The sequence below is a fragment of the Pholcus phalangioides genome, unplaced genomic scaffold, assembly GCF_987345545.1.
Source record: "Pholcus phalangioides strain wild (caught in Gottingen) unplaced genomic scaffold, Ppha-v1.0 ptg000017l_1, whole genome shotgun sequence".
NCBI classification, from domain to species: Eukaryota; Metazoa; Arthropoda; class Arachnida; order Araneae; family Pholcidae; genus Pholcus; species Pholcus phalangioides.
In genome coordinates this window covers 32,589,365-32,613,725 of record NW_028301610.1, presented here as the reverse complement: position 1 = coordinate 32,613,725, position 24,361 = coordinate 32,589,365, and the positions used below count along the sequence as shown (strand labels likewise).

General features: G+C 35.6%; 1 protein-coding gene across 2 annotated transcripts in view; it reads right to left on the bottom strand.

The window, feature by feature from the left end:
* Nucleotides 1-24,361, bottom strand: part of LOC149072920 (uncharacterized) — a 45,513-nt gene that overhangs the window by 3,902 nt on the left and 17,250 nt on the right. The window contains exons 1-2 of one of the 2 annotated variants that reach the window (XM_089246285.1): nt 9,757-9,895; nt 3,065-3,341 (exon numbers count right to left, since the gene is read on the bottom strand). In XM_089246285.1, the coding sequence (XP_089102411.1) occupies nt 3,065-3,266 (202 nt within the window). In that variant the 5' untranslated portion in view covers nt 3,267-3,341; nt 9,757-9,895. Of the gene's footprint in view, nt 1-3,064; nt 3,342-9,756; nt 9,896-24,361 lie in introns of those variants that run through there. The other variant, XM_089246284.1, reaches the window with a different exon arrangement.

Below are 24,361 nucleotides of genomic sequence, written 5' to 3'. Positions count from 1 at the left end.
AGACGTAAATTGCTAACTCTTTGAATAATTACTTCCGTCGATAAGACAATTATTTTCTAAAAAAAATTATTACATTATTGGATTGGATTTTAAGTTTATTGGCGCAAGGACCAATTTGGTCAAACTACGCCAAAACATACATTATTTCATTCAATAAGGTTATTTTTATATGGTTTCTTGTAAAATCAAGTTGTAAAAGATAGTGACTATATTGTATACTAAAAAGGAAAAAGATGATGGAGGATGGAGAAGGGCTGTTTAATGAAGAATGAGACGTATTTGTGTTGTCTCGCAACTATCTAAGCGGAAATAATAGCGTATATTTATAATTGAAATTGGTGTGTTCTGAGCTGTCTACAGCCTTAACCTATTTGTATCTATGAGTATTTTTCCCGAAAAAATTTGTAACACACAGGTTTTCTCGTTAAGCTGTACTCAAATGAGTACAGTGAGTACAAATTGTGTAACTACCCATCAAAAATCCAAGAAACTTTCGGAAAGTATCAACTATTTTCCCGGCATGATTATTTTCACTGATCTGCAAGAGAAACGGCATAGTAGAAATCACTAAACTCCCTGGAATTGACATACCGTTTTCATAAAAATTAGGCTATCTTCTGATTTTTAGCAGATACTAAGTAAGGAGGCTAGGAAAAAATGTTCGACTGAGAAATCAGCTTTTAAACTATCTAGCTTGTCATTGCTAAAATAAGAGGGTTTAAAGTAGTGAGCTATCTCGTCGATGCCAGTGAGAGGGTAAATCAAGGGATGAAAATAAATTGATAGCAAATATGAAGAACAAGTTAACTGACATTTACCACTAGAAAGTGTTTTCTATTCAAATTATAGTGCACATGGATGAAAGAACTACGTGTCGCTCTCCGCTATTTGTACGAAGCTTTTCACAGTTGGCTGATGTGTAAATTAATTCAGGAAAGAAAACTCAACTGCCTCTAAGGGGGAATCGAATCCACGTCCTCTCGCATGCCGGGCGAGTACGATAGACCAGCGTTTCTTAACCATTTTTTGCCCGTGGCCCCCTTTAAAGCATATTTTTTTTCTCGTGGCTCCCCTGTCTTACCCAGAGTCTTCGACCCTCATCTAGAAGCAAGATCCTTTATACGTATTCAATGGCGTACGCAAAGGGGGGTTTTGGGGTTCTAACCTCCCCTTGAGCCAAGATTATAGTGTTATTTTGCAGGAAAAAAAGTAACCCCCCCCCCTCAAAAGGAAAAAAAATTCTGAAACCCCCCTCTCGAGAAAATATTGAATTGATTTTTTCAGTGAATTTATACTGAATGAAAATTTTGCAAATAAGATTGGCCTCCAGACCACTGGCCCAGAATTTATTGAGCTTCCCGCTAATCCGAGTTCTATTCAGGATCGTCTCAACATCATGGGCCCCCTAGGCAAAGTGATGCTATGGTAGCCTCATATTTAGCCGGAAATAAACAGTCTACATATTTCCTACTTACTTTCAAAATTTATTGTACTATACAAAATATCATAAGGTCAAAATAAGACTCATGGACATGACCCGTCACAAGAGTGGGACTGACAGAGCTGCAGCCCGGAGCCTGATATATGGTTTTCATCATTTTTTGTTTTTCACTCTATAATTTTAATATTGGGGGGGGGGGGGTTTCTGTGAAAAATCTAGCCGGGGGCCTGCAAAAAACCCCATCCTAGGAAACCTGCTGTAAAATTTATGCAGTGAGGCCCGGGTGGGTCCATGCCCTAAGACGGCCCTGGTTTTATGTGGGTGGTTTTTTGGATTCTGTATAAGTGTATAGTCAACTAATATAAAAGCTTTATTTCTTCACACCTTAATTTTTCTTCTCTGCTCTCTGCAACTCTCCAAGCCACCTGTCATGATCCCTTTCTAAATTTTCTTCCGTGGCCCCCTTGAATTATCCCAGTACCACTAGGGGGCCATGATCCCCGGTTGAGAACCACTGCGCTAGACCACTACTGCTCAAGCTTGATGACAGGGTGTATAAACATCTTAAACACCGCCTCAAATTTAATTTTACAGACATGCTTTATATTTTAGTGATCCGATCTTTGGCCCCTCATCATCAAATTATAATAGAAGCACGATATAGTCATTTGTGAGCTAAAACCAACAAAAAAAATAGATATGCCTCCCCTGATTTCACTTCCCAATCAAAATGGATGCTATTTGAAACAAACAACATGAATCCAAATCAATCAAATTTTATTTTGGCTGTGAGACTTTTTGGTCAAAAACTCGGGGCAGCGAAATATGCGGTAAAATAAGGATCATGTGGTCACTCGCTGATGAATACTTTAACAAAGAATAGCATTGGAAGGAAGATCTAGTACAGTGGTTTCTAACCTTTCATGCTTCAAGTAATCTCTGGAAATGCGTAGGTTTGCGTACGCCTACAAACGTGTAGAGAGCCTTGCATATTCGTACATAAGCGTAGGGGGCTTGCGTACTCCTAGAAATGCATAGGAGTTGTTCGTACTCCTAGAAATGCATAGGAGTTGTTCGTACTCCTAGAAATGCGTAGAGAGCGTGCTATATACTCCTATAAATGCGTAGAGTGTTCGTACTCCTAGAAATGTGTAGAGAACGTGCGTACTCCTAAAATGCGTAGAAAGCGTGTGCACTCTCTTGTATATTATGCTACAAAAATTTTTGGCACTTATTATTATTTTAATTTCCTTTTTCTGCCATTGCTGATTTCCCCCCCCCCCCGCGTACTCCTGAATGGCCCGTGACCAGAGCCGTCTTAAGAGGATCGGAGACCCTCGGGCAAAATGGTTTTTTTTGAATCCCCTACCTGGCTAAAAAAATTCCCTACCTACCAATTTACATGCTTACTCTTGAAAATTTTCCCCACATTTCATTTTCATGAGTCCGCCGGGCAATGCCTATGTGGGGCCATGCGTTAAGACGGCACTGCCAGTTACATATCGCAGGTCGGGAAGCACTGATCTAGGATAAAGATGAGTCTCATTCTTTATTGAACAGCCAAATGTAAATATCAGTAGATGTTTTTGCATTTTAAGTAATCCATAAATAAGACAGACTTACATTTGACGGTATCCGGTAAGATGAAAGCAGAAAAAAGCGAATCCTTCAAGGAATTGATTTGTTCTTTCTTGGTTAATGGGATGTTATAACTTTGTCTGGCATCTCCTTGGACTGGGTACAGGGCTCCACTCCGCCAACACGACGAAAAAGCTGCCACAAACAACAAGAATGGTAAGATGGCCCGTCGATTCATAATAAGCATTTTCCTCTGTGGAAATGAATATGCACCGTCTTTCAACAAAATAAATTCGTTCGTCACCGCTGTACAATTTTAGACCTAATAAAAAAAATAAAATTACATGAATACAATGAATCTATATACTGTATTTCATAGGTACGCACATTACTGTAGTATTATGTAATATATAGAAAGATAAGATCTTTTTCAAAGTGCTGCCTATCCACGAAATTTGGAAATAATAGTTAAGTAAAATCCGAATTAGAGAAATTCATTTTGGTGCAAACTAAATATTATCACGATAACTTTTTTAATGGCTAATAAGACTTTTGGTGCCCCTAATTTTTTAGTAAATGCAGTGCATCCCGCTTATAACGTTTTCCTACTTTTTACGACCACTGTTCAAAGCCCAACTCTAATACTCATTGAGATTTCCCGTTCAAAGCGTTATCCCGCTTACAACGTTTGTTCGTGGTAGTTTTTTGAAAACGTTAAAAGCGGGATTAACTATAAGCGTGATTATATAATTGTTATAATGCGAATGAGCTGAACCTAACTCAGGCTAAAGCTCAAAACTGCTGACACTACCACCAGATGGCTACTTATCGAAGGACGCGATGTCACTCTCCGCTACCCATTAAATTATGAACATATTTATCAGCATTTCTGGATATGCTCATGGCTTTATAAATGCCAACGTCTTTCTAAATATATGTAATCGAAGCTCACACACACATGCCACCCAGAAAATTTTTGGGACCCCGAATTCATTAAAACGGCCCTAAATATACTTTCATGGCAATGACTGTTGTGAAAATATCCAAGTATAAAGTCCCTTTCTACTAATTAATAAGTAAGTCCAAATCAATATTCTTGGCCCAGCGTGAAACCCCTGAGAAAATTTGACAGTGCCTGTGGGAGCCACGGCACACACCTTGGAAACTAATGATGTCTAGCCTTAATATCGTGAACTAGCCCCCGAAAGCCGTATATTATATTGAATTCACTTCACACTGTGCAAAGTGAAATAGTTTTTATACTTAATTTCTATGTTTATATCAATAGCTCTCAGCCTAAACCACACTTGGGGTCCTATCTTACAGAAATCGGGGCCGTCTTTACGCATGAGCTGACCCGGGAGCCCTCTAAATGCATCAGGAGAGATATCTCGAACATTCGAAAGGTTAGGCCAAACCAAAGTTATCAGGATCCTCTGATAACTTCGTTAGATTTGCATCAGTTTTGTAGGGACCCGACAGTATTATCAGCCCGGGGGCTCACGATGCTGTTATACGGCCCAGACGGGGAAAAGCGAAAAACAACATTAAGAAAAGTCCCGGCAAAAAATCGATTTAATAAATAAATAAAAGCGCATTTCTCTCTCATCGGGAAAAATGGTAATTAGCAGGGGCCCACGGGTAGGAAAAAGTTTTCTGGTTTACATTATCACTCAATTAATAAATTTAAATAATAAAATTAAATTATTTTCACTGATTATTACCTGATAAATCATCTTAATAACACAAAAAAGATTTTTTTTCACTATAAATACCGATTGTTTCCCGACAGTTCCTATTTATACCTTAGAAATTTACATCGAAGTAATCATCTCTTTATCGATTAATCGATAATATGTTTTTTTTTGTCCCCGTAAATTTAATTATTTCGAGCATGTTTAACATGAATAGAGATAAAAATAAAATAAAATATTTAAATTGTGTGATTTAAAGAGATCCCATTACGTAATTCCGTTCACCTCCCCGGTACCATCATTATTATGGAATCCGATGATTTTATTACCCCCCTAATTAAGTACGTAATTGAATGTTAATTATTTGAAAAAAAAACATGGAAATTTAACATGACAGACATTTGATAAATTAGGATAATCTTAATTCCAATTAAAGATCAGTGAAAAAAATAAATTAATTAATTGTTACAAAATAAAATCATCCTTTTTATAACTGTCGAAGTTATTTCTAATAAATACATAGTACAATCAAATTTTTATTACTATTGTGCCCACGTAGGGGGGGGGGGGGGTCCGATTTTGACTTGAAGGGGGCTTAGGAAAATAGGGGGCTGGTATTAGAAATTTCCCCGTGAGTGGGTTCTAGGATATGTGGTTGGTTGGTGAATGTTTCATTTTGAGACCCTGTGAAAACTATTGGTTCACCGAAATTTACAGAAAAAATTGATAATTTAATTGTAGAATTTTCTATGGAATATGGGGCCGTATAAAAAGCTGAATTGTTTCTGGAGGGTCGTAAGAAAATTGAAGTAGATTTTCGAGGCCCGTATAAAAAACTGAATTTCTTCTCGAGTGTCAAATCGTACCAAAGCTGAATTATTTCTGGAGGGTCGTGTAAAAGCTGAATCAATTCTTTAAATGTTTTAATAAACGCTGAGTAAAACCTCTTCTATGGTCGCATAAGAGATGAATTACTTCTTCGGAGGTCGTATAAAAACTGAATTATTTCAGTTTAATTTCTTTTTTTTTCTAGAATAAATTACTAAAACGAAATCGAATCAATTCCAGTCACATTATAAATTTTCTGTTTAATGAACATGATGTTTTATAGATTACAATTTTATTTATTTATCACATTATTATTATATTATTATAAGTATTATTTATTACATTATTATTATATTATTATAAGTATTATTTATTACATTATTATTATATTATTATAAGTATTATTTATTACATTATTATTATATTATTATAAGTATTATTTATTACATTATTATTATATTATTATAAGTATTATTTATTACATTATTATTATATTATTATTATTTATTACAATAGAATTACAAATTTATAGATTACAAAGGAAGAAAATGGAATTTTGATCTTTTTATTGAGTTTTACAGTGCCATAATGGTTGAATACATAGGTACATTGATGATTTATACCAATTTTGTTTAATTTAGACTGATCAGAGTAACTGTTAGAATAGTTAATTTTTTCTGTAGAACATTTATTTTTTTTTATACAAGAAATTTAATTTTAATTCTTCAAATTCTTCAGCAATAGTTCATGTGGTAATCTCCTCATCAAACGAATCTCGAACACAGGGCCTGATTTTGACTTGAAAGGGCAATCGGCAGGGCAAAGCTAAGATTATAAAGTCTCCTTGTTTTGGGATAAAATCTCTGGTTTGTCAAAAAAATATATTTTGTTCAAATTTGAAGCCCCAAATTTGTGGGGGGGGGACGGGACTCTTGGCAAATACCCCACTTGTTCATGCCAAAATCATGTCCAGCTTGAACAGTCCTAACGCTTGAAGAACTTTTGTTGTTTTAGTTGGTGACTTTTGTTTGTAAAAAGGCAATTACAAAAACTAGAAACAGCATATACACATGATAAAATATTATACAATGCCCATAAAGAATACTTATGGTTATTTTATTCTAAGTATATTTGTTTATTCTTCTCGATTTACCCCAACATGCTTATCGTATTTCTTTTTAAAGCTGTCAATTGTGTTAGAATTTACTTCCTCCGGGGGTAAGCTATATTCCATTTATTAACAACCCTATTAGGGAAAAACTCCCTGCGACACCATAACCTAGAATTGCCCCTTACTAACTTATACTGGTGTCCCCCTTGCAAAAGAAGTCGATTGACGGTGTAACAATAATTCATGGTCCATCCTATCCATCCCGTTGAAAAAAAACTTCTATCATGTCTCCCCGACATCTGCGTTCATCCAATGCGAACATATTAAAAAAAAAAGTCGTCTCTCTTAATACATCAAGCCCCATGTGCCAATAAGAACACGCGTAGCTCTTCTCTGCACCCCTTCAACCAAGTCTGTGTTCCTCTGTATAGGTATTGGTCTTCAAAACCTTACGGCATACTCCAGTCCAGGACGAACTAAGCGTCGGAAAAGCTGAAGAATGAGTTTAGGAGAACGCAAAGAACCTTTTTAAGAATGAAGCCGAGCATTTTCTAATCCATTTTCTGACCGCCGCTGAACAATGTTCAGAAACTTGGTTCAACTGGAAAACTGGCTGGAAAACTGATTCAACAACTTTCAAATCTTGGTCCTTAAACTTTCAAATCTTGGTTTTAATGTACAATTACTCAAATGGTTAGAAGCTTTCCTAAAAAATCGTAAACAATTCGTTCATTTTAAAGATCATGATTCACCTTTTTCCACTGTAAATTCGGGTACTCCTCAAGGAGCGGTTCTCTCGCCTTTACTATTTTTAGTTTATATAAACGACCTCCCTGAAACCCTCAACTGCACCACTAGATTTTTTGCTGATGATTGTGTAATCTACCGCGCAATTAATGACAGATCTGATCAAGAAACTCTCCAACGTAATCTTGTTTCCATCTCAGATTGGTGCTCATGTTGGCACATGCTTATTAACCTATCTAAAACAGTTTTCATGAGAGCTACACGTATAACTCTTCCCCTCGAATTTTCATACTCGATCAATAACGTAACCATATAAACTTTCTCAATTTAAATATCTGGGGGTCATAATCGCGGCTGATCTCCGTTGAAATAATCATATCGATTATGTCTACCAGAGAAATGCCTCAACAAACTTTTTTTCCTTCGCCGCAACCTCAAACATTCTACTCGTGACGTCCGACTTCTCTGCTACCAAACTTATATTTCTCCCGTTCTTTCTTATGCAGCTGAGGTCTGAGACCCCCACACCTCTAGTAACATCGAAAAACTTGAATCTATCCAAAATAAATCCGCCCACTTTATTCACGACTGCTGGTCATCTTTTCGTTCAGTTTTCGATCTTAAACTCGAACTTAATCTCCATCCACTCGCTGCTAGTGAGACGCTACGGTGAGTAGCGTTCACTCGCTACTCACCGACTTATCTCCCGCTTAGCCATGCTCTTTACAAGATTATTCATGGTCATTTAAATTTCCATACGTCCGGTATTTTGTCTAGGCCTTCCTATATTTCCAATAGACTTGACCACCCCAAAAAATTAAAACCTATTTTTGCCTCTACAGATTGTTTTAAATTCAGTTTCTTTCCCAATACCATAGTTGAATGGAACAAACTCCCCTCTACTATTGTTAACTCCCACATGATCTCCGATTTCTTGTCAAATGTTTCAAAGCATATGTGTAATCTACCGCGTCCTCTTGTTTAGGCCTTGGGCCAACAATATTGTGTATAAATAAATAAATGTTCAGAAAACACCAAAGCCGCTCGTCAATAAGAACTTCCAAATCGGTGACCCTAGATGCATCAAGGATAGTGATAACATTCAGTTCGTAAAAGAAACGTGGGTTGTTCGAACCAAAATGAGCGACCATGCACTTGTCAACGCTAAACGTCATCCTCCATTCATTTGCCCATGTTGCAATCCTGTTTAAGGTCTGGAGCAACTCTCCACATCGCTTTGATTCCCGACAACCCCCATTAGCTTCACGTCATCTACGAATTTGCTAACAATCCCATCGATCAGGAAATTTGACATTTATTTTTACTCGTTCAAAATTAAGACAAAAATTATTAAATTAAGAAAATATTTCACTTAAAAACACAAACTAAATTAATGATAGAGTTTACGATCATTTTAATATATTTTTGGCGTGTGAATTTTATTAGATTTTAGAAAACAAATTTCTCTCTCTGATTTTCCAAATTTATATCAATTATCTGAACCAACATATATATTCTATTATGAAAAAATATATTTAAAAAATGTTGAGAAAGTACTATTTACTGCCGGGGTTTTTTGATATAGCCGCTCATTTTGACATACACATGTACTTGCGTATACGCCGTATGTAGGTTTTTTAAGCTCAATTTTTAAGAGAAAAAATGCCTTTTATTTTTTCCGAAAAATACGAAAATTGATAATCATCTGAAAAATATCTGGTTTAATTTAATTTTTCGAATATCAAAACTGGTTCGATTTCCGGTATCGGCTTCAAAATCGATGACCCTTTCTGATTATCCTAAGATACATGACCAAAAAATTCATACTGCGATGGTGAAAATGACCGACAATTAGCCGAAATCAAGATTTAGGTAAAATTTATTGGTCATTTCGGTCACGCCACGGTCATGTTCAGTATGACATGTTAAAATATTTAAGCATTTCACATCAAAATGGGCTGCGACATGAAATGTCGCCCGTTACGACAAACTTTTTTCTTCCACAAATTTCCACCAAAATATTAAAACTTTCCTTCAAAATCAAATAAATCAAATTTTCACATCACCAATAATCACACACACACAAAAAGATATTAAATATTAAAATTTAAAAAATAAAAGTTACATAAAGTTACATTTGATGCAGTTAAATTAATTGCGGAAAACGAAACTAAAATTTCTGTAAAAGAAATGCAAATATCATCGTTTTTATTTGAAAATATTCAACTCACCTTTTCGATGAAGACAAATAAAATATCTATTAATATAAATATCTAATATCGATGAAGATATATATATATGTATAATATATATATTTTTTAATGTAATTTCATTTTTTTGGAAAAGACTGATTTTACCTTATTTTGAAAATATCGGAAACATGCGTGCTTCGATGAGAGGAAAACGTCCGGTACGTCGTGAAGTATGTAGTTAACTTTAAGTTAATGGACTCTCACAAAATTTTGTGACTGACGGAAAAGAATATGATCCCGAATTAGTAGAAAATATATATGGCATGCAGTACAACGCCGCCTATTTCTAGTTTCAACCACCAATCACAGATCGGGGTCTACGCCCCCTCAGCATTCCTTTCCATTTTATTTGTGTGATTCGTTATTTTTTTTTTTCCACATATATAAATTTTAGTTTCCATTTTCCTAAGAAATTTCAGTTCTAAATATAAAAAAAATTGTTTCCATAAAAAAACCGAAATTTTCCAATCCTTAAAATATATTTTGAAAAATTAATTTCGGTATTTTGATAAATAAATTGAAGTTAGAAAAATTGGTTCGAGGTAAAAAAAAAATTAATAAAAATAATTTAAATTATCTTTTTCATTTGTTCTCTACGGGGTATATATTTTATTTTCTATTTCCCGAGAAATATCAAATTTATACGTAAATTTATAACGCAATTTTTTGTACAAATTCTGGGGCTCCGTTTAAACGAAGAAATTATTATTGTTTTATATAAAAAAATATTCCCAAAAACTGAAATTTTTGAATCTTGAAAAATTATTTTGTAGAATTTTTTCAAAATTTCAAGTAAATTTTGGATTGAGAAAAAGAACATAATAACAATAATTTAAATTGTCATCTTCATGTTTCTGATACATTATTATTATTTTCTCCTATATACAAATTTAAGTTAACATTTTCTTAGAGATTTTCACTTTTATTTATAATACAGTAATATGAAAAAAATATTTCCAAAGAACCGAAATTTTACAAATCCTTCAAAATATTTTGAAACTTCTTTAAAATATTTCAATAAATTAATTTAAGATAGAAAAAGAGATTAGAGATAAGAAAAATAAATAGTAATAATTTTTAAACTATCTATTTCATTTCTTCTATAAGAGAGCGAGAGTATATATTTTAGTTTCTATTTCCCGAGAAATATCACATTTATTTATAATAATAACAAGAAATATTCCCAAAAACCCAAATTTTCGAATCTTAAAAAATTACTTTGTGGAATTTTTTCCAAAATTTTAAAGATGATTCATTTTTATAATTCTCTTCTATATACAAATTTCAGTTTCCATTTTCCTAAGAGATATATCACTTCTAAATATGAAAAAATATATTTCCAAAAAAACCTAAATTTTCAATACTTCAAAAAATTTTTTTTGAAACTTATTTTTCAGTATTTTAATGAATGAATTTAAGATTTAAGTTTTAATAATTAATAAAAATAATTTAAATTATCTTTTCATTTCTTCTAAGTGTATATAGTATTTTAGTTTCTATTTCCCGAGAAATCACTTTTATTTATAATAATATCAAGAAATGTTCCCAAAAACTGAAATTTTTTAGTCTTGAAAAATTATTTTGTAGAATTTTTTTCACAATTTTAATGCATAAATTTAATTAGTACAAATCTAAAACAAATATAATTAAGTTAGACACATTTATACATTTATACAGAAAAGACATGACAACAACTTTCTAATTGAAAGTTAGCGGATGGGGGGACCGTATAAAAACTTAAATTTGTTTATTTCATGACACGTTGTATTCTCACTCTCGGAACTGGTACAGAGTGATTCTTGAACACATTTTGACCATTTTTTGAATTACCTCTACGACGAACGCTTGATGAGATAAAGGCCGCATTAGGACTTATAGGACACCCTGTATACCCGACTGTTCCATATTTGCTCAATGTACTATATATAAATTTTAGTTTCCATTTTCTCGAGAAATATAACATTTGTTTATGATGGTATCGAAAAATATTCCCAAAAAAACAAAATTTTTCAATCGTTAAAAAATATTTTTGGAGAATTTTTTTAATATTTAAATAAATAAATATATTTAATTTTTTTTTAATATTTTGATTTCAAATTTTTTTAAATAAATTTAATTCCTTAGAAAAACAATAAAAATAATTTTTTGTTATCATTTGTGTGATTCATTATATTTTTCTTCTATATCCTCTTCGCTCCGGCCGCATTTTTAAAGGTTTTAAATTATTTTAACCGTGGTCCAGAGTTTTTTTCGGGGGCGGCGGCTCTTCGTTGGAGGAAGGCCCCTGGATGTTTGTCTTTTGTGGTTTTTGTATAGCTTATAAGTTTTGTTAAAAAGCTGAATTCACAGGGGCGTTACTAGCACCTCGACATATGACTGCAAAATGTTAAACGGTTACCAGCAGGGCCGTAATTAGGTCGGAGCAGCCGGGGCACTGCCCAGGGCCTCAGAGCAGAATAGGGGGGCCCAAAAAGTTAACCAAATAGTACTCACTTAAATGGTTCTATTAAAGATTAATTAATTAATTATTATTTTTTTTCTTTTTAAAGAGCACTTTGACGTACAATAAACACGAATCTGTCAAAAAAAAATTTTTTTTAATAGTCAGTTTTGGCTCGGGTGTGAAGAAGATAAAGTGTATAAATTTTAGTTTCCACTTTCCCAAAAAAATTCACATTCATTTCATCTAAAACTATTCCCAAAAAATCGTAAATTCCTTAAAATACGTATATACGTAATACGTATTTTGGAGAATTTTAATATTTTGATAAATAAATTAAATGCTGGAGATAGAAAACAACGTAACGAAAATTGATATACATTATTCTTCATCCCACGGCCACAATAAATTTGAAATGTGAAATATTGAAGGTTGATATTATAGAAAATTTCATTCACTTTCACTGTTTCCAAACGGCAATTACCTTCTCTGTAATTACGCTAAAAACTACTCATGATACCTGAGGACGAGCATGAGCGATGCTGCCGATAATAGGAGAATTTTCGGGTAAAAAATGAAGTTTTTGGAGTTTCCATTTTCTCAGACAATGGATGGCTTTTAAGTTATTCAAAGCTGAAAGATTCGAAACAAAAGCTCTTTTCGTGTCTATAATTTTAAGTGTTTTACGTGGGTGCGTTTGTATCGCTTGATCATCATCCTATTGCGGTTTATAACGAAGCTTTTCAATGGCCGAATTCATCGGGATTCATTGAGGGCGACACACAACAGATAAAATAATAATAATGATGAAACGTTACGGATTCATTAGGTTATTACTCAAATTCGGCTTCATCACCTACAAGCGCCAAAAAGAGAAGTTGAAGTACAATTTTCTTAATCTTATCGGGAACTTTAAGACATTTAATTGGGAAAGTTTTGGCGCGAGAAGACAATTTTATCAGATGGCCTGAAAAACTTCATTATTTTGGAAACTAAGAAATGACTTTTTGAGAATTTTCTACCCCAATTTGACCATTTTCCGGGAATTTGTTTAATAGTACGTCGTCTTTTCGACAGGACAGCAGAGTATCTTTCGATTAGAAATCCCATATTTAATCGTTAATCTCCAGTTTGAATAACGTAATTATAATCTGAATTTTAATGAGTGGGACTTTGAATATACTTGTTGACTATTGCTGGAGATGTTGATCGATACGATGGCTGGATATTGGCTAAATACTGACACGTGCTGGCTTATTTGGAGTGAATGTGTGTTCCACTAGCTGACATTAAATATCCATTATAGACCATATATTCATTTCTTGATGATGTAGAAGATATATACCCTAATAATTTGATAGATGCTTTAGCTTTAATAGGGATATCCACTTGTACTTGAACGCTTCTAACCGTTTTTCCAAAACTTTATTTCGATAGGATAATAATCATTTCAATACATCTATATGTATATGTGTGTGTGTATTCTATCATCAGTTTAAATTATGCATTTTCATTATTGAGATATCTTATCAAGTATTGACTGCGATCAAATTTGAATCATTAACTACTTAAGTATTTGCAAAAATACAGTTTCTGCACCGGACTCTGCCATTTTTATCGCTTACTTTTTGTTTTATCTATGGTTTTTTACTGTAAAATTATAAAAATTATAAAATTTTATAATAAATTTAAAGTTGATTAAATTTAATAAAATGAAAATTAATACAATTTATAAACTTTATTTGTTATTTTAAGACGAAATTACGTATAAGGTCGTGGACATCGTTTTAACCCTTCAATGCATCGTGTGTGTGTCTGATAAGCTACAAACAGTATTTGGTACCCTTTCGGTTAATATCAAAGAGCGGTATTTGGTGTCCGTCATGGTAATTCATGCCTAGTACCAGTACGGCCGCCCTAAGATGTGTGTGTGACAGATGTGGTTGCACCGGGCCCTGACTCACGGAAATAGGAATGAAAAATTTATTAATTTTATTTGTGATTATAAAACAAAACTGCGCTTAAAAAAATTCTAGAAATGTTCATTTATATATATAATCTAAATAATAGTGAACATTGTATGGGGCATATACCATGAACACAAGTTCGTCTTAGGAGGACCATTGGCCCTCGGTGAAAGTGATTCTTCTGAGGCCCCTTAACTGACTAGAAATGCTTGCTTACTAATTTAAATGTTTAACTTCGAGAATCTTAATCAGATCTCACTATCATGGCAGCCCTCTGGGCCATACTTTAAAATGGCACTGACCGTAAAGAGAGAGGGGGGGGAGGATTATTTCCGCGTCGGGCACCACTTCCGGTGAGGGCTGTCCTGACTACTAATGTTCGATCCTAAACTCGAAGTAGAAATTAAATTAGATTTCAACGAAAAAAAAATTGCTGGATTGGTGAAAGACCAAATAAAATATCAAATATATATTCTTTTGAAGATATTATTCGCTCATTTTCAGTGCGTAGAACAGATGGCAGCACTTCCGAACACTTCATACGCTCTACAAAATACTAGATACATGCGTAATGTTTTCAAGCTTCCGCAGCAAAATATTTCAACAATACAATAATCACCTCTGCAGGAGTATCATTTCCATTGAATCATTTTTTGATCATTTTTGTCGCACCGCGGTCATTTTCTGCACACGATGACTAATCAGACCGGGACCTACAATTTATTGCCGATTCCAAACGGCACGCTTGTTTTTTATACTCGTCGAGGGGTTGGTGCGCTAACCCCTCGGTGAGGGACTCCCTGCGGTAGCAATATTCTCTGTGGTCATGTCGCCGTTTCTGTTGTACCCCTGTGTCAGGAAAGATTTCTGACAAAGACGAACCGGGTATCGAACTCGCGACACCTTTTAACGTCCTTTGGTACTTTAGGCGAGTATCTCATCGACCTGGGCTGCCGCGCCCCATTTCCATTGGGATAGACCAAACTTGGTGTTCAAGAAATAAAATATTTGCATCTCTGCTAATATAATAAGGCTTAATAATATCTAATATAAATTCTTACACATAGTTAAGCTGCATATCTTACCGCTGACTAAATCAAAATCCACTCGCACAATTTCAATCTTTCACCGATTTCGGTTCCACCAATTCCGATACAATCCATTAATTGTATCCGGGATATTTAAGGATAAAAGAAGTAATTCCATAATTACATAAAAACGAATATAACATCCACAGCCATTTTCGAATCTATCCATACTAAAAAATTACTGATGACCTAGAGCAGGGGTTCTCAAACCTTTGTCAGAGGCACCGCGAGTGGAAGAAGTTTGAGAAACCCTGACATAGAGCCGGATCGCCCCCCCCCCCTACTTTACTAGAAATGCCTGATTACCAATTTACATGCTTACTTTCGAGAATCTTAACCAAATGTCAGTGACACCCCCGATAGTGCCCGGAAGAGCTCGTACGTTAAGATATCATTGACCATAAAGGGAGTTCCATGATTATTTCCGCAACGAGCACTGTCTCTGCAAAGGGCTGTCCCTTCGATCTTAAACTCGAAGTACGTTAAAAATTGCGTAATTCAGACTTCACGTAAAAAAATTCTTGCTGAATCGGTGAAAGAGACCAACCAAACACCAAAAATATATTTATTAAACGTATTATTCGATCATTGTCAGTGCGGACAACAGATGGCAACACTTTCCGAACACTCATCACGCAAAAAATATTATACGAATGCGCAATGCTCACGATTTCTCAACTCGAAAAATATTTCCACACCACTTACTTCTCTTTAGGGGTAATATTTTCATTGGCCAATAGACGAGAGTTTGGATTCAAGAAATAAAATATTTGCATTTCTGCCCCCAAACATAATAAGTGATTAACAATAATATCTAAAATGATACATTCTTATTAAATAGATAATCTATTGACCTAATTATAAAATCTCCTCACAGTTCCAATCTGTTGACCAAATTAAAATCCATCCGCACGATTCCAATCTGTTAACCAAATTAAAATCCATCCGTACGGTTCCAATCTGTTGACCAAATTGAAATACATCCGTACGGTTTCAATCTGTTGACCAAATTAAAATCCATCCGCACGATTCCAATCTGTTAACCAAATTAAAATCCATCCGTACGGTTCCAATCTGTTGACCAAATTGAAATACATCCGTACGGTTTCAATCTGTTGACCAAGTTGAAATCCATCCTCACGGTTTCAATCTGTTGACCAAGTTGAAATCCATCCGCAGTTCCAATCTGTTGCCCAAATTGAAATACATCCGTACGGTTTCAATCTGTTGCGCAAATTAAAATCCATCCTCACGGTTTCAATCTGTTAACCAAATTAAAATCCATCCGCACGGTTCCAATCTGTTGACCAAATTGAAATCCATTCGTACGGTTTCAATCTGTTGACCAAATTGAAATCCATCCACACCGTTTCAATCTGTTGACCAAATTAAAATCCATCCGTACAGTTTCAATCTGTTGACCAAATTAAAATCCATCCTCACGGCTTCAATCTGTTGACCAAGTTGAAATCCATCCGCAGTTCCAATCTGTTGCCCAAATTAAAATCCATTCTCATGGTTTCAATCTGTTAACCAAATTAAAATCCATCCACACCGTTTCAATCTGTTGACCAAATTAAAATCCATCCGTACAGTTCCAATCTGTTGACCAAATTGAAATACATTCGTACAGTTCCAATCTGTTGACCAAATTGAAATACATCCGTACGGTTCCAATCTGTTGACCAAATTAAAATCCATCCGTACAGTTCCATCTTTTCATCAATTTCGGTTCCACAAATTCTGATAAAATTCAGAGATTATATCCGGGATATTTAAGTATAACTAATAATTCCATATTAATATAAAAATGGATATAAATAACATCTGTAACCATTTCGAATTTTCAGGATGGACCCATACCGATTCCCGATGACCTACTATTTCTTCATAACACTTCATAATTCATAGGTATGGCAAAAAAAAAAGATATTCAACCTAAAAAAGTCGGTAAAAAGCTATATCCTGGAGGAATATACGTAATGTATAGTATATATTTTATATATACATGTGTGTTTGTACACTCAAGATATCCGTCATAAAGTACACTTACCTCGACTAGCATAAGTTTACTCGCGGTCACTACGAAGAGTGCTATATACGTACTACTATTTTATGGAGAATTTGGGGATATTGGTCGCGAAGTTCAAGTATAAATAATAATAATGTTATTAAATATTTCTTATTTACTTGGTTATGGAAAGGCTGGAGCAAACGTTTAATCGTCTTATTTCGTATATGGTTGTTTAATCAAGCTATTTAAAGAAACGTGTCCCTTATGATAGTCCCTGATGTTTGGAAAATTTCCATGATCCCTACAGTAGAATCCGTAATAGATAAGGATTGGAAACATCATTTCGCTATCATTTTTTTCTTTTTAATGTTTTTATTATTTTTAGAGCTAGGCATTTCTCCTTCCTTAATAAAGACGGTTAAGCAAAAAAATGCTCTACTTGGCCATAAATGTTTGCCGCGCTTATTTTTCTAGAACAAATTCATATCCCAGACATAAGAAGCAAAAAAAAAAAAAAAAAATTGGCTTTCTTATTTTTTTGATATGCTCTTAACGTAAATGCACGCTAACGTAAACTTTCTTGTTGTGATTGAAATCATTTCAGTCATCTTATATCTTTGGACCTTTTTTTTCGCATTTGTGGGACCTTTACTCCTCAAATGTCAAGGGCAAAAGGTATGAGAGAGAGATATTAGCTAGCCTTTTTTTTTGGATTTTTTTTTTTCCCATCCGTTAAGACCTAAAGACCCAGAAATGGATGAGCAGGTGTGAGAAATCTTTAAAAAAGGCCATGCCGAGATGTACAAAGTCCTACTGAGATGAGAGAATTATAAGTAATCTTTTTCTGGTTGAGTAAAAAGTTCGGGAATAAAGCTCAGTGTCCAAAGATGTTTCAGGAAAGAAACTGATGTGTTTCTTACATCTTCGAGTTTGCATTCTCCTGGCACGTTTCAAAACTTAGACTATACTGGGTGTTAAAAGTATCCAAAAGAAAGGACTTTTATTACTTCGAGGAAACACAGATTCTTAGTTATTCAAGTGCTATGCAGTCAGGGTATTGCTCGATTTTTTTCAAGGCTGTTCTTGCGTACTGTCGACAACTGCTTTGTGACGCTTTCTGCGCCAGTCGCGTGTTGACTGCCAGTGAGTATTGACGCTACAATGTTAAACTGGGTCCATACCCGCAGCACAAAAACCGGTTTTAGGGTGTGGCTGGCAAAAAAAAATTGACCATTAAAATACATTATGTGCTAGCCACGCCTCAAAACCGGTTTTTGCGCTACGTGTTTCCACTGGTGTGGACCGAGCTTTAAGCCGGGTTTTCCTAGGAGCAGGTTACCTGCACCGTGTGCAGCGTGAAAACGCTGATTGGTTAAAAACGTGAATTTCAGGTTTTTAACCAATCAAAAACCTTTTCCTAGGAAAACTCGGCTTTGGGTTTACTGCATGATTTGACTTGCTATATCTAAGTCGATGAGTCGAATTTGCAGCATCTCACATAATTTGTAACAGCGTATCAGTTAACGTATGTGCCTACACGGGCACAGCCCGGGAGGGAGCCTCCAGTGAAAAAAAGGCCTCGTGATAAAAAGATCTGGTTCCAGTTTTCTAGAATGTCTGTGAACTCATAGACAGCTATTTCTAACCAGAGGTAGGGGTTTCAGAAAAATCACCTTGTCCGGGGGGGGGGGGGGGGGAAAGGCTACAATGTTCTAAAGACAACCCTGCAGTGTACCACTGTGTGTGCAGCAGTTGATTTAACCCCCTCACCGGCATTAACAAGATTATCTCTCGCTTCCATAAAAGAATTTCATTTCAGTATTTTCCTCGGGTAAATGATCCCCATAATAAGGGAACCACGGGCGAATGATCATAATGGTAATGAAAACAAGGGTGAATGATCACGATGGTAATGGAAACAATGGTGAATGATCACGATGGTAATGGAAACGCTGGTGAATGATCACGATGATGAGAGAACCTCAGGTAAATGATCGCTAGGAAAGGGAGCTGCAACTTTTTTTATTGCAAATTGTGATACCAAAGGAACAATTTTACAAATTTCGACAGAATGGAGCTAAAAGAAAATCTCTCACGAAACTGTATAGATCATACCTGAATACATCAAACATATATGTTCGGCTTTCAACTATTCAGAAAAGACTATATATCACTGATATAGAAGCTAATTTCTTATCTGAAGGATCGAACTTTCTAAAGCCTAAAATTGGGTACTTGAATTTAAAAAAAAACAAATGAATGCACCACAGTTTCGGAATATGATTTCATTTTTATAAAATTCCACGGTCGTGTGTGTTCTTCGGAAAATAAAGTCTTTAAAATTTTCCGGTAAAATTTCAGTAAGTAGTTTGCGTGTTTCGAATGTTTTCAATTCCTGTTTTCGGAGCAAACTCTTGAGGGGGTTAGAGAAGAGCAATTGGAATTTCTTCCCCCTCGCAATTTATAATTGAATCTATTCGAGAGTGAACCGAAGAAAATTAGAACAAACGTTAATTTCGACGAAATGAGCTCTGGGAATTTAAACGCTCTCTTTCGGGGGAGGGGGGGAGGAACAAATATGCAAATTCAAATAGACAACACGCAATCGTTCATTTGATCTACGCCTTTTATAGACGTGGTCCCTCTCTCTCTCGAACAGACTTACTGATCAACAAGAAGTGATTAAACGCGTCGTGGAAGACAGTGACGCTGGAAAAGAGTTTAAAACATTGCTTGGGTGTCTGTCTACGTACCTGGAGATCCTAATCAAAATATCCTTTCCAGGCTTTCCTGGATATACCTTTTGGGAAACTGTGGAGTTGAGGGGGAAAGGAGAAAGCTCTTTCGAGATTCAGTTGATTTTCTACAGCTGACCTGTCGTTTGAGCACACGAAGCTAGCTTCCAGATTCTAATTGGAAGCTCTGAAAGGCAAGCCACAAAAGGGACGAGATCCCTTGTTAATACTCGATTGTGTTGGAAAGGAGCTGCTGCTGGTGGTGGCATGATGTTGAAAGCTCGCTGCACGAATTATCCCTCACTAGATTTCCCTCGAAGCCTTGTCAGGAAGAATACTACCAGAAAGTGAACAACGTATATTATCTGTGTGTATCGAACAGCAATTGCATTCCGTGCGCTGTTTGCCTAAAGCCCGAGAGTGCCTCGTACAGTATCTTTAATGAAGCTATACGCCAATTGTTCGGAAAATTTTAGCAGTTTTTGGAAGCTTTTTCGATCACACACACTCCCGAATCAAAATGTCAATTAGATGATTGCTGTTAAAAATTATTTGACTCTTAGTAGTCATAGAAATTTTTCGATCAGGTTCGTTAGAAAGCTGAAATAACAACGCATGTGGCAAGTACTCGGAACCACACGAGTTTCTTGAGGATCATTTAAATGCTCAATCTCGAAAATTTTAACGAGATCTCATTTTTGCGTGGCTTCCTCCTCTGCACTTCGGTCAGTAGCTCCCGGGCCGGGCCCATGCGTTAAGACGACACTGTCTTGAACATCTTTCAATATCGTATCTTACAGTAAAAAATACTGTATACTAAGGGTACTTAACCACTAGGAGTGTGCGTTCCACTTCATTGGTTTGAAAACGTGTCGCGGGCCATTTAAGCGATCTGAAACTGTGCGGCAGGTAACTTAAGTGATCTGTAAATGTGGCGTGGGTCACTTAAGTGATGTGGAACTGTACCGCTGGTAATTTGAGTGATGTGGAACTGCACCATGGGCACTTAAGTGCTCTGGAAATGTCCCGCAAGCCACTTTAGTGTTGGAAAACTGCACCGTGGGTCAATTAAATGATCTGTAAATGTGCCACGGAGTGTTTAAGTACTTTAGAATTTTGCCGCAAATTATTCAAGGGATGTGTCAGATTAATTTTTGTCAAAATATTTAATTGCATTAGTTGGCATTTCTCAATTAAAAAAAAATTAAAACGCATTCTCCACCAAGAGTCAACTGACAGGGATTCTAGCCTAGAGGCTGGGAGCGAGAGAGAATCTCGACTACATTTTTTAAACAATTTCTAAGAATTCTAGGAGTGCATCACTTCCTAGTCCTTAACAAAAAAAATCCAATCCTTAAGCTCTTATTTAGTCGTTAGCTAAGAACGAAAAAGAAATATTTTACTTGAGCAAATTTGAATAACCGACGAGCCGATCTTAATTTCCGAACAAGTTCTGTTTCAAGCCGGGCTCACACCCGCAGAAATCCGCAGTATTCCACAGCACAAAAACTGGTTTTGAGGTGTGGCTGGCACAGCACGGGTGATTTTAATGGTAGATTTTGCCCCCACTCTAAAACTAGATTTTGCGTTGCGGAGTAATGCGGATGTAGACCCGGCTTAGGATGAGGAGGTTATACACTCCTGACTCGGGATGGGGGAGCAGTAAAAAATCCTGGAGGAAGAGGAGCCCCGCCAAAGCCCCCCCCCCCCACCAAAGACTGCTCATTTAGGAGACTAATGAATTACTAAAGTAATGTGAACTAAAGTAATAGTGGGTTTTTTCTCCTCCATATTATTCGGCTCTTAGTAGGGTGGTCACCATTATGTCCAACCCCTCCTCTTGATACAAGACTGGCCATACTTGTATGTCAGTGTCTGCCAACAAGGCGTGAGTCTTATATCTTTCATATGACATATCTGTAAACTTATAGAATTTTAGACTTCGTTAAGCAGCCGAAGTCACAAAATTCAAAATCAACGTAAGAATCTCGCGCGATAGAATTGAAACTTCTAGGTTTGACATGACTATATTTACCTCAATTTAATTAAATTTTAATTATTTAAAATTGAATTTAGAAATTTTAAATTAAATTTAAAATAAGATTGTTCTTGTTGACCCTTTTTTAATCTTAAATCTTACCTTATCTTTGTTAAATCTCTTCCCCTAAACTTGACCCACTTGATCTAATTGCCCTAATTGACTCCCAAGACACCATTCACCCTGTAGAATTCTAACGAGCTTGGCTTCATAAGGAATTATAATTGAATTCGTTGTAAATTCCATGTGTGGCAGATTTGTTCACTAAAAATTTCTGGTTGTAATTGGAGTTGGCACTAAATCAGAGGGGGTTGGGGGCTTTAGTACAGGAGTGAAGAGTAAGAAGAAAAAGTGAAGTGCTCTGGATGTATTCTGCGTTATGACAGCGCAGCCAATTAGGAGCTGGTACTGTGATGTCATAAAACTTGCGTTCGCGGGGGAAATATACTCTAATGTTACTAAGGGGTGCGGCGTCACGGGGGAGGGGGTAGGGATAAGTAACAAACTGTCTTTGTCAGACACAAACCGTCCAAACCTATCTCCCACCATTTTTATTTTCTTGCACTGCGGAATGTCTATTGACACCTCCTCCCCCACCAACACCACAACAACCCATCTGCTTCTCAGAGCTTCAACACACAATCAGTTCTACTTCTACAGAACGGGTTTTGAGCCAAAAAAGAAAACGTTTCACATTTTGTGACGAATTTCCTTCCTCTCACAAAAGCTCACTCCCCTGACTAAAGAAGTTTCACTTCAAAAATCTATTCGATGTATATTTAACCCTTTTTTTTACGGCCCCTGATATTCTCCGGTCCGCTGGACTTATCACAATTGCTCAATCCGGCCCTGATTAAGATTAAACATTATATAATTCTAACGAGTAAGGCCAAATAACAGGTTTTACTGTATTACTAAATTAATATTATAAAAAGTCGAGATTTAATATGTCTTAATTCTCAATGTTCATCGACAATAAACTTCGTAGGATTATGGAGGGTGTTCCATTGATTCAAATGACATCAAATTTCGCCAACAGGCACATCAATTGATACAAATTAGAAATAATGTAAAATTTTCGTTACGTTTAAAGCACTTCCAGAGAAATATTATTAAAAAATATTCTTTAATACATATTGGTTATATTAGCCGCTATTGAAAAGTGATTCATTTAATATTTCATCTAGCAGTACAAACTATTTGATATCTTTGTTTCCATCGATGAATTTCTGATAAAATAAAAACAGAAATGATCCAGTATATTATCCACACATCTACACGTTCCTTCTTTTTTCTTGACTATCAGAACAAAGAATTTGCACTTAATCCATATCTCATCACTAAAACTGTCTAACTTTGAACAACTTGACGCCTTTTTTTCTTCCTTTATTGGGTTACTATTTGCGTAAATATACAAAACTATATTTATTTATTTATTTCTAAAGACACGTGCCAACACTCGGCAGTCTCTTCTCGAGAGTTTGTTGATATTTTGGAGATGGATATGAAAACAGAAATGCTATAATCGGTTATGAAATGTTATTAAAATAACTCGATGCTCTGTTATTATTTTTATACAGTAACAAAAAGCAACTACGAAAATTGATTTAGAATTTAATTATGATTTTAGCTATCATTTAAACGTTTATTTTTCAATAAAACCTCTCTTTTGGGGTCACCGGTGGGACAAAAAAAATCGTCCGTAAAGGAGGGGGTGACCTTTAATCAGGGGTTTGAAATACATTGCATTTATTATACAAATAATATATTTAAATTTACATATCATACTTTTATTATACAAGTGGAAATTTTTATTTGGCCTTAAAAGAGGAGTGACTGCATCTGAGGGGTTAAGAGGGGTTTTACTGTATTACTAAATATTAATATTTTATGAAAAAGTCGAGATTTAATATTCTTTAATTCTCAAAGTTCATCGACATTAAACTTCGGAGGATTGTGGAAAGTGTTCCATTATTTCAAATGGCATCAAATTTCGCCAACCGGTACATCAATTGATAATGCTATTGCGAGAAACCAAGGGGGACATATCAAATACAGGCCCATGCCGATTAATGTGATCACATCGGGATTCGTGGTTTCTGATAACAACCACCGAATGGTAACTAAATCCTAATAAGTCCTGTTTGCAAGAACATACGTTTGACAATACATTCGTTTGGTAAAACGGGACGTATGGTAAACTTTAAAACCAGACATGGCCCAGGCTCTGTAGCATGGGGATATATGCACTGCACCCCAAGGGGTTGGGCCATGCTGGAGAGAACTGAGTGCGTGGGGCTAGAAGGCCCGAATGCCAAATGCCCCGAGCCCTCCGGCCTAGCACTCCCGATTAGGACTACAGGCCGCGAGGCCATACCGCTATCGCAGATTACGGAGCCTGCAGCATCAACCCCCCCCCCCCGAGACA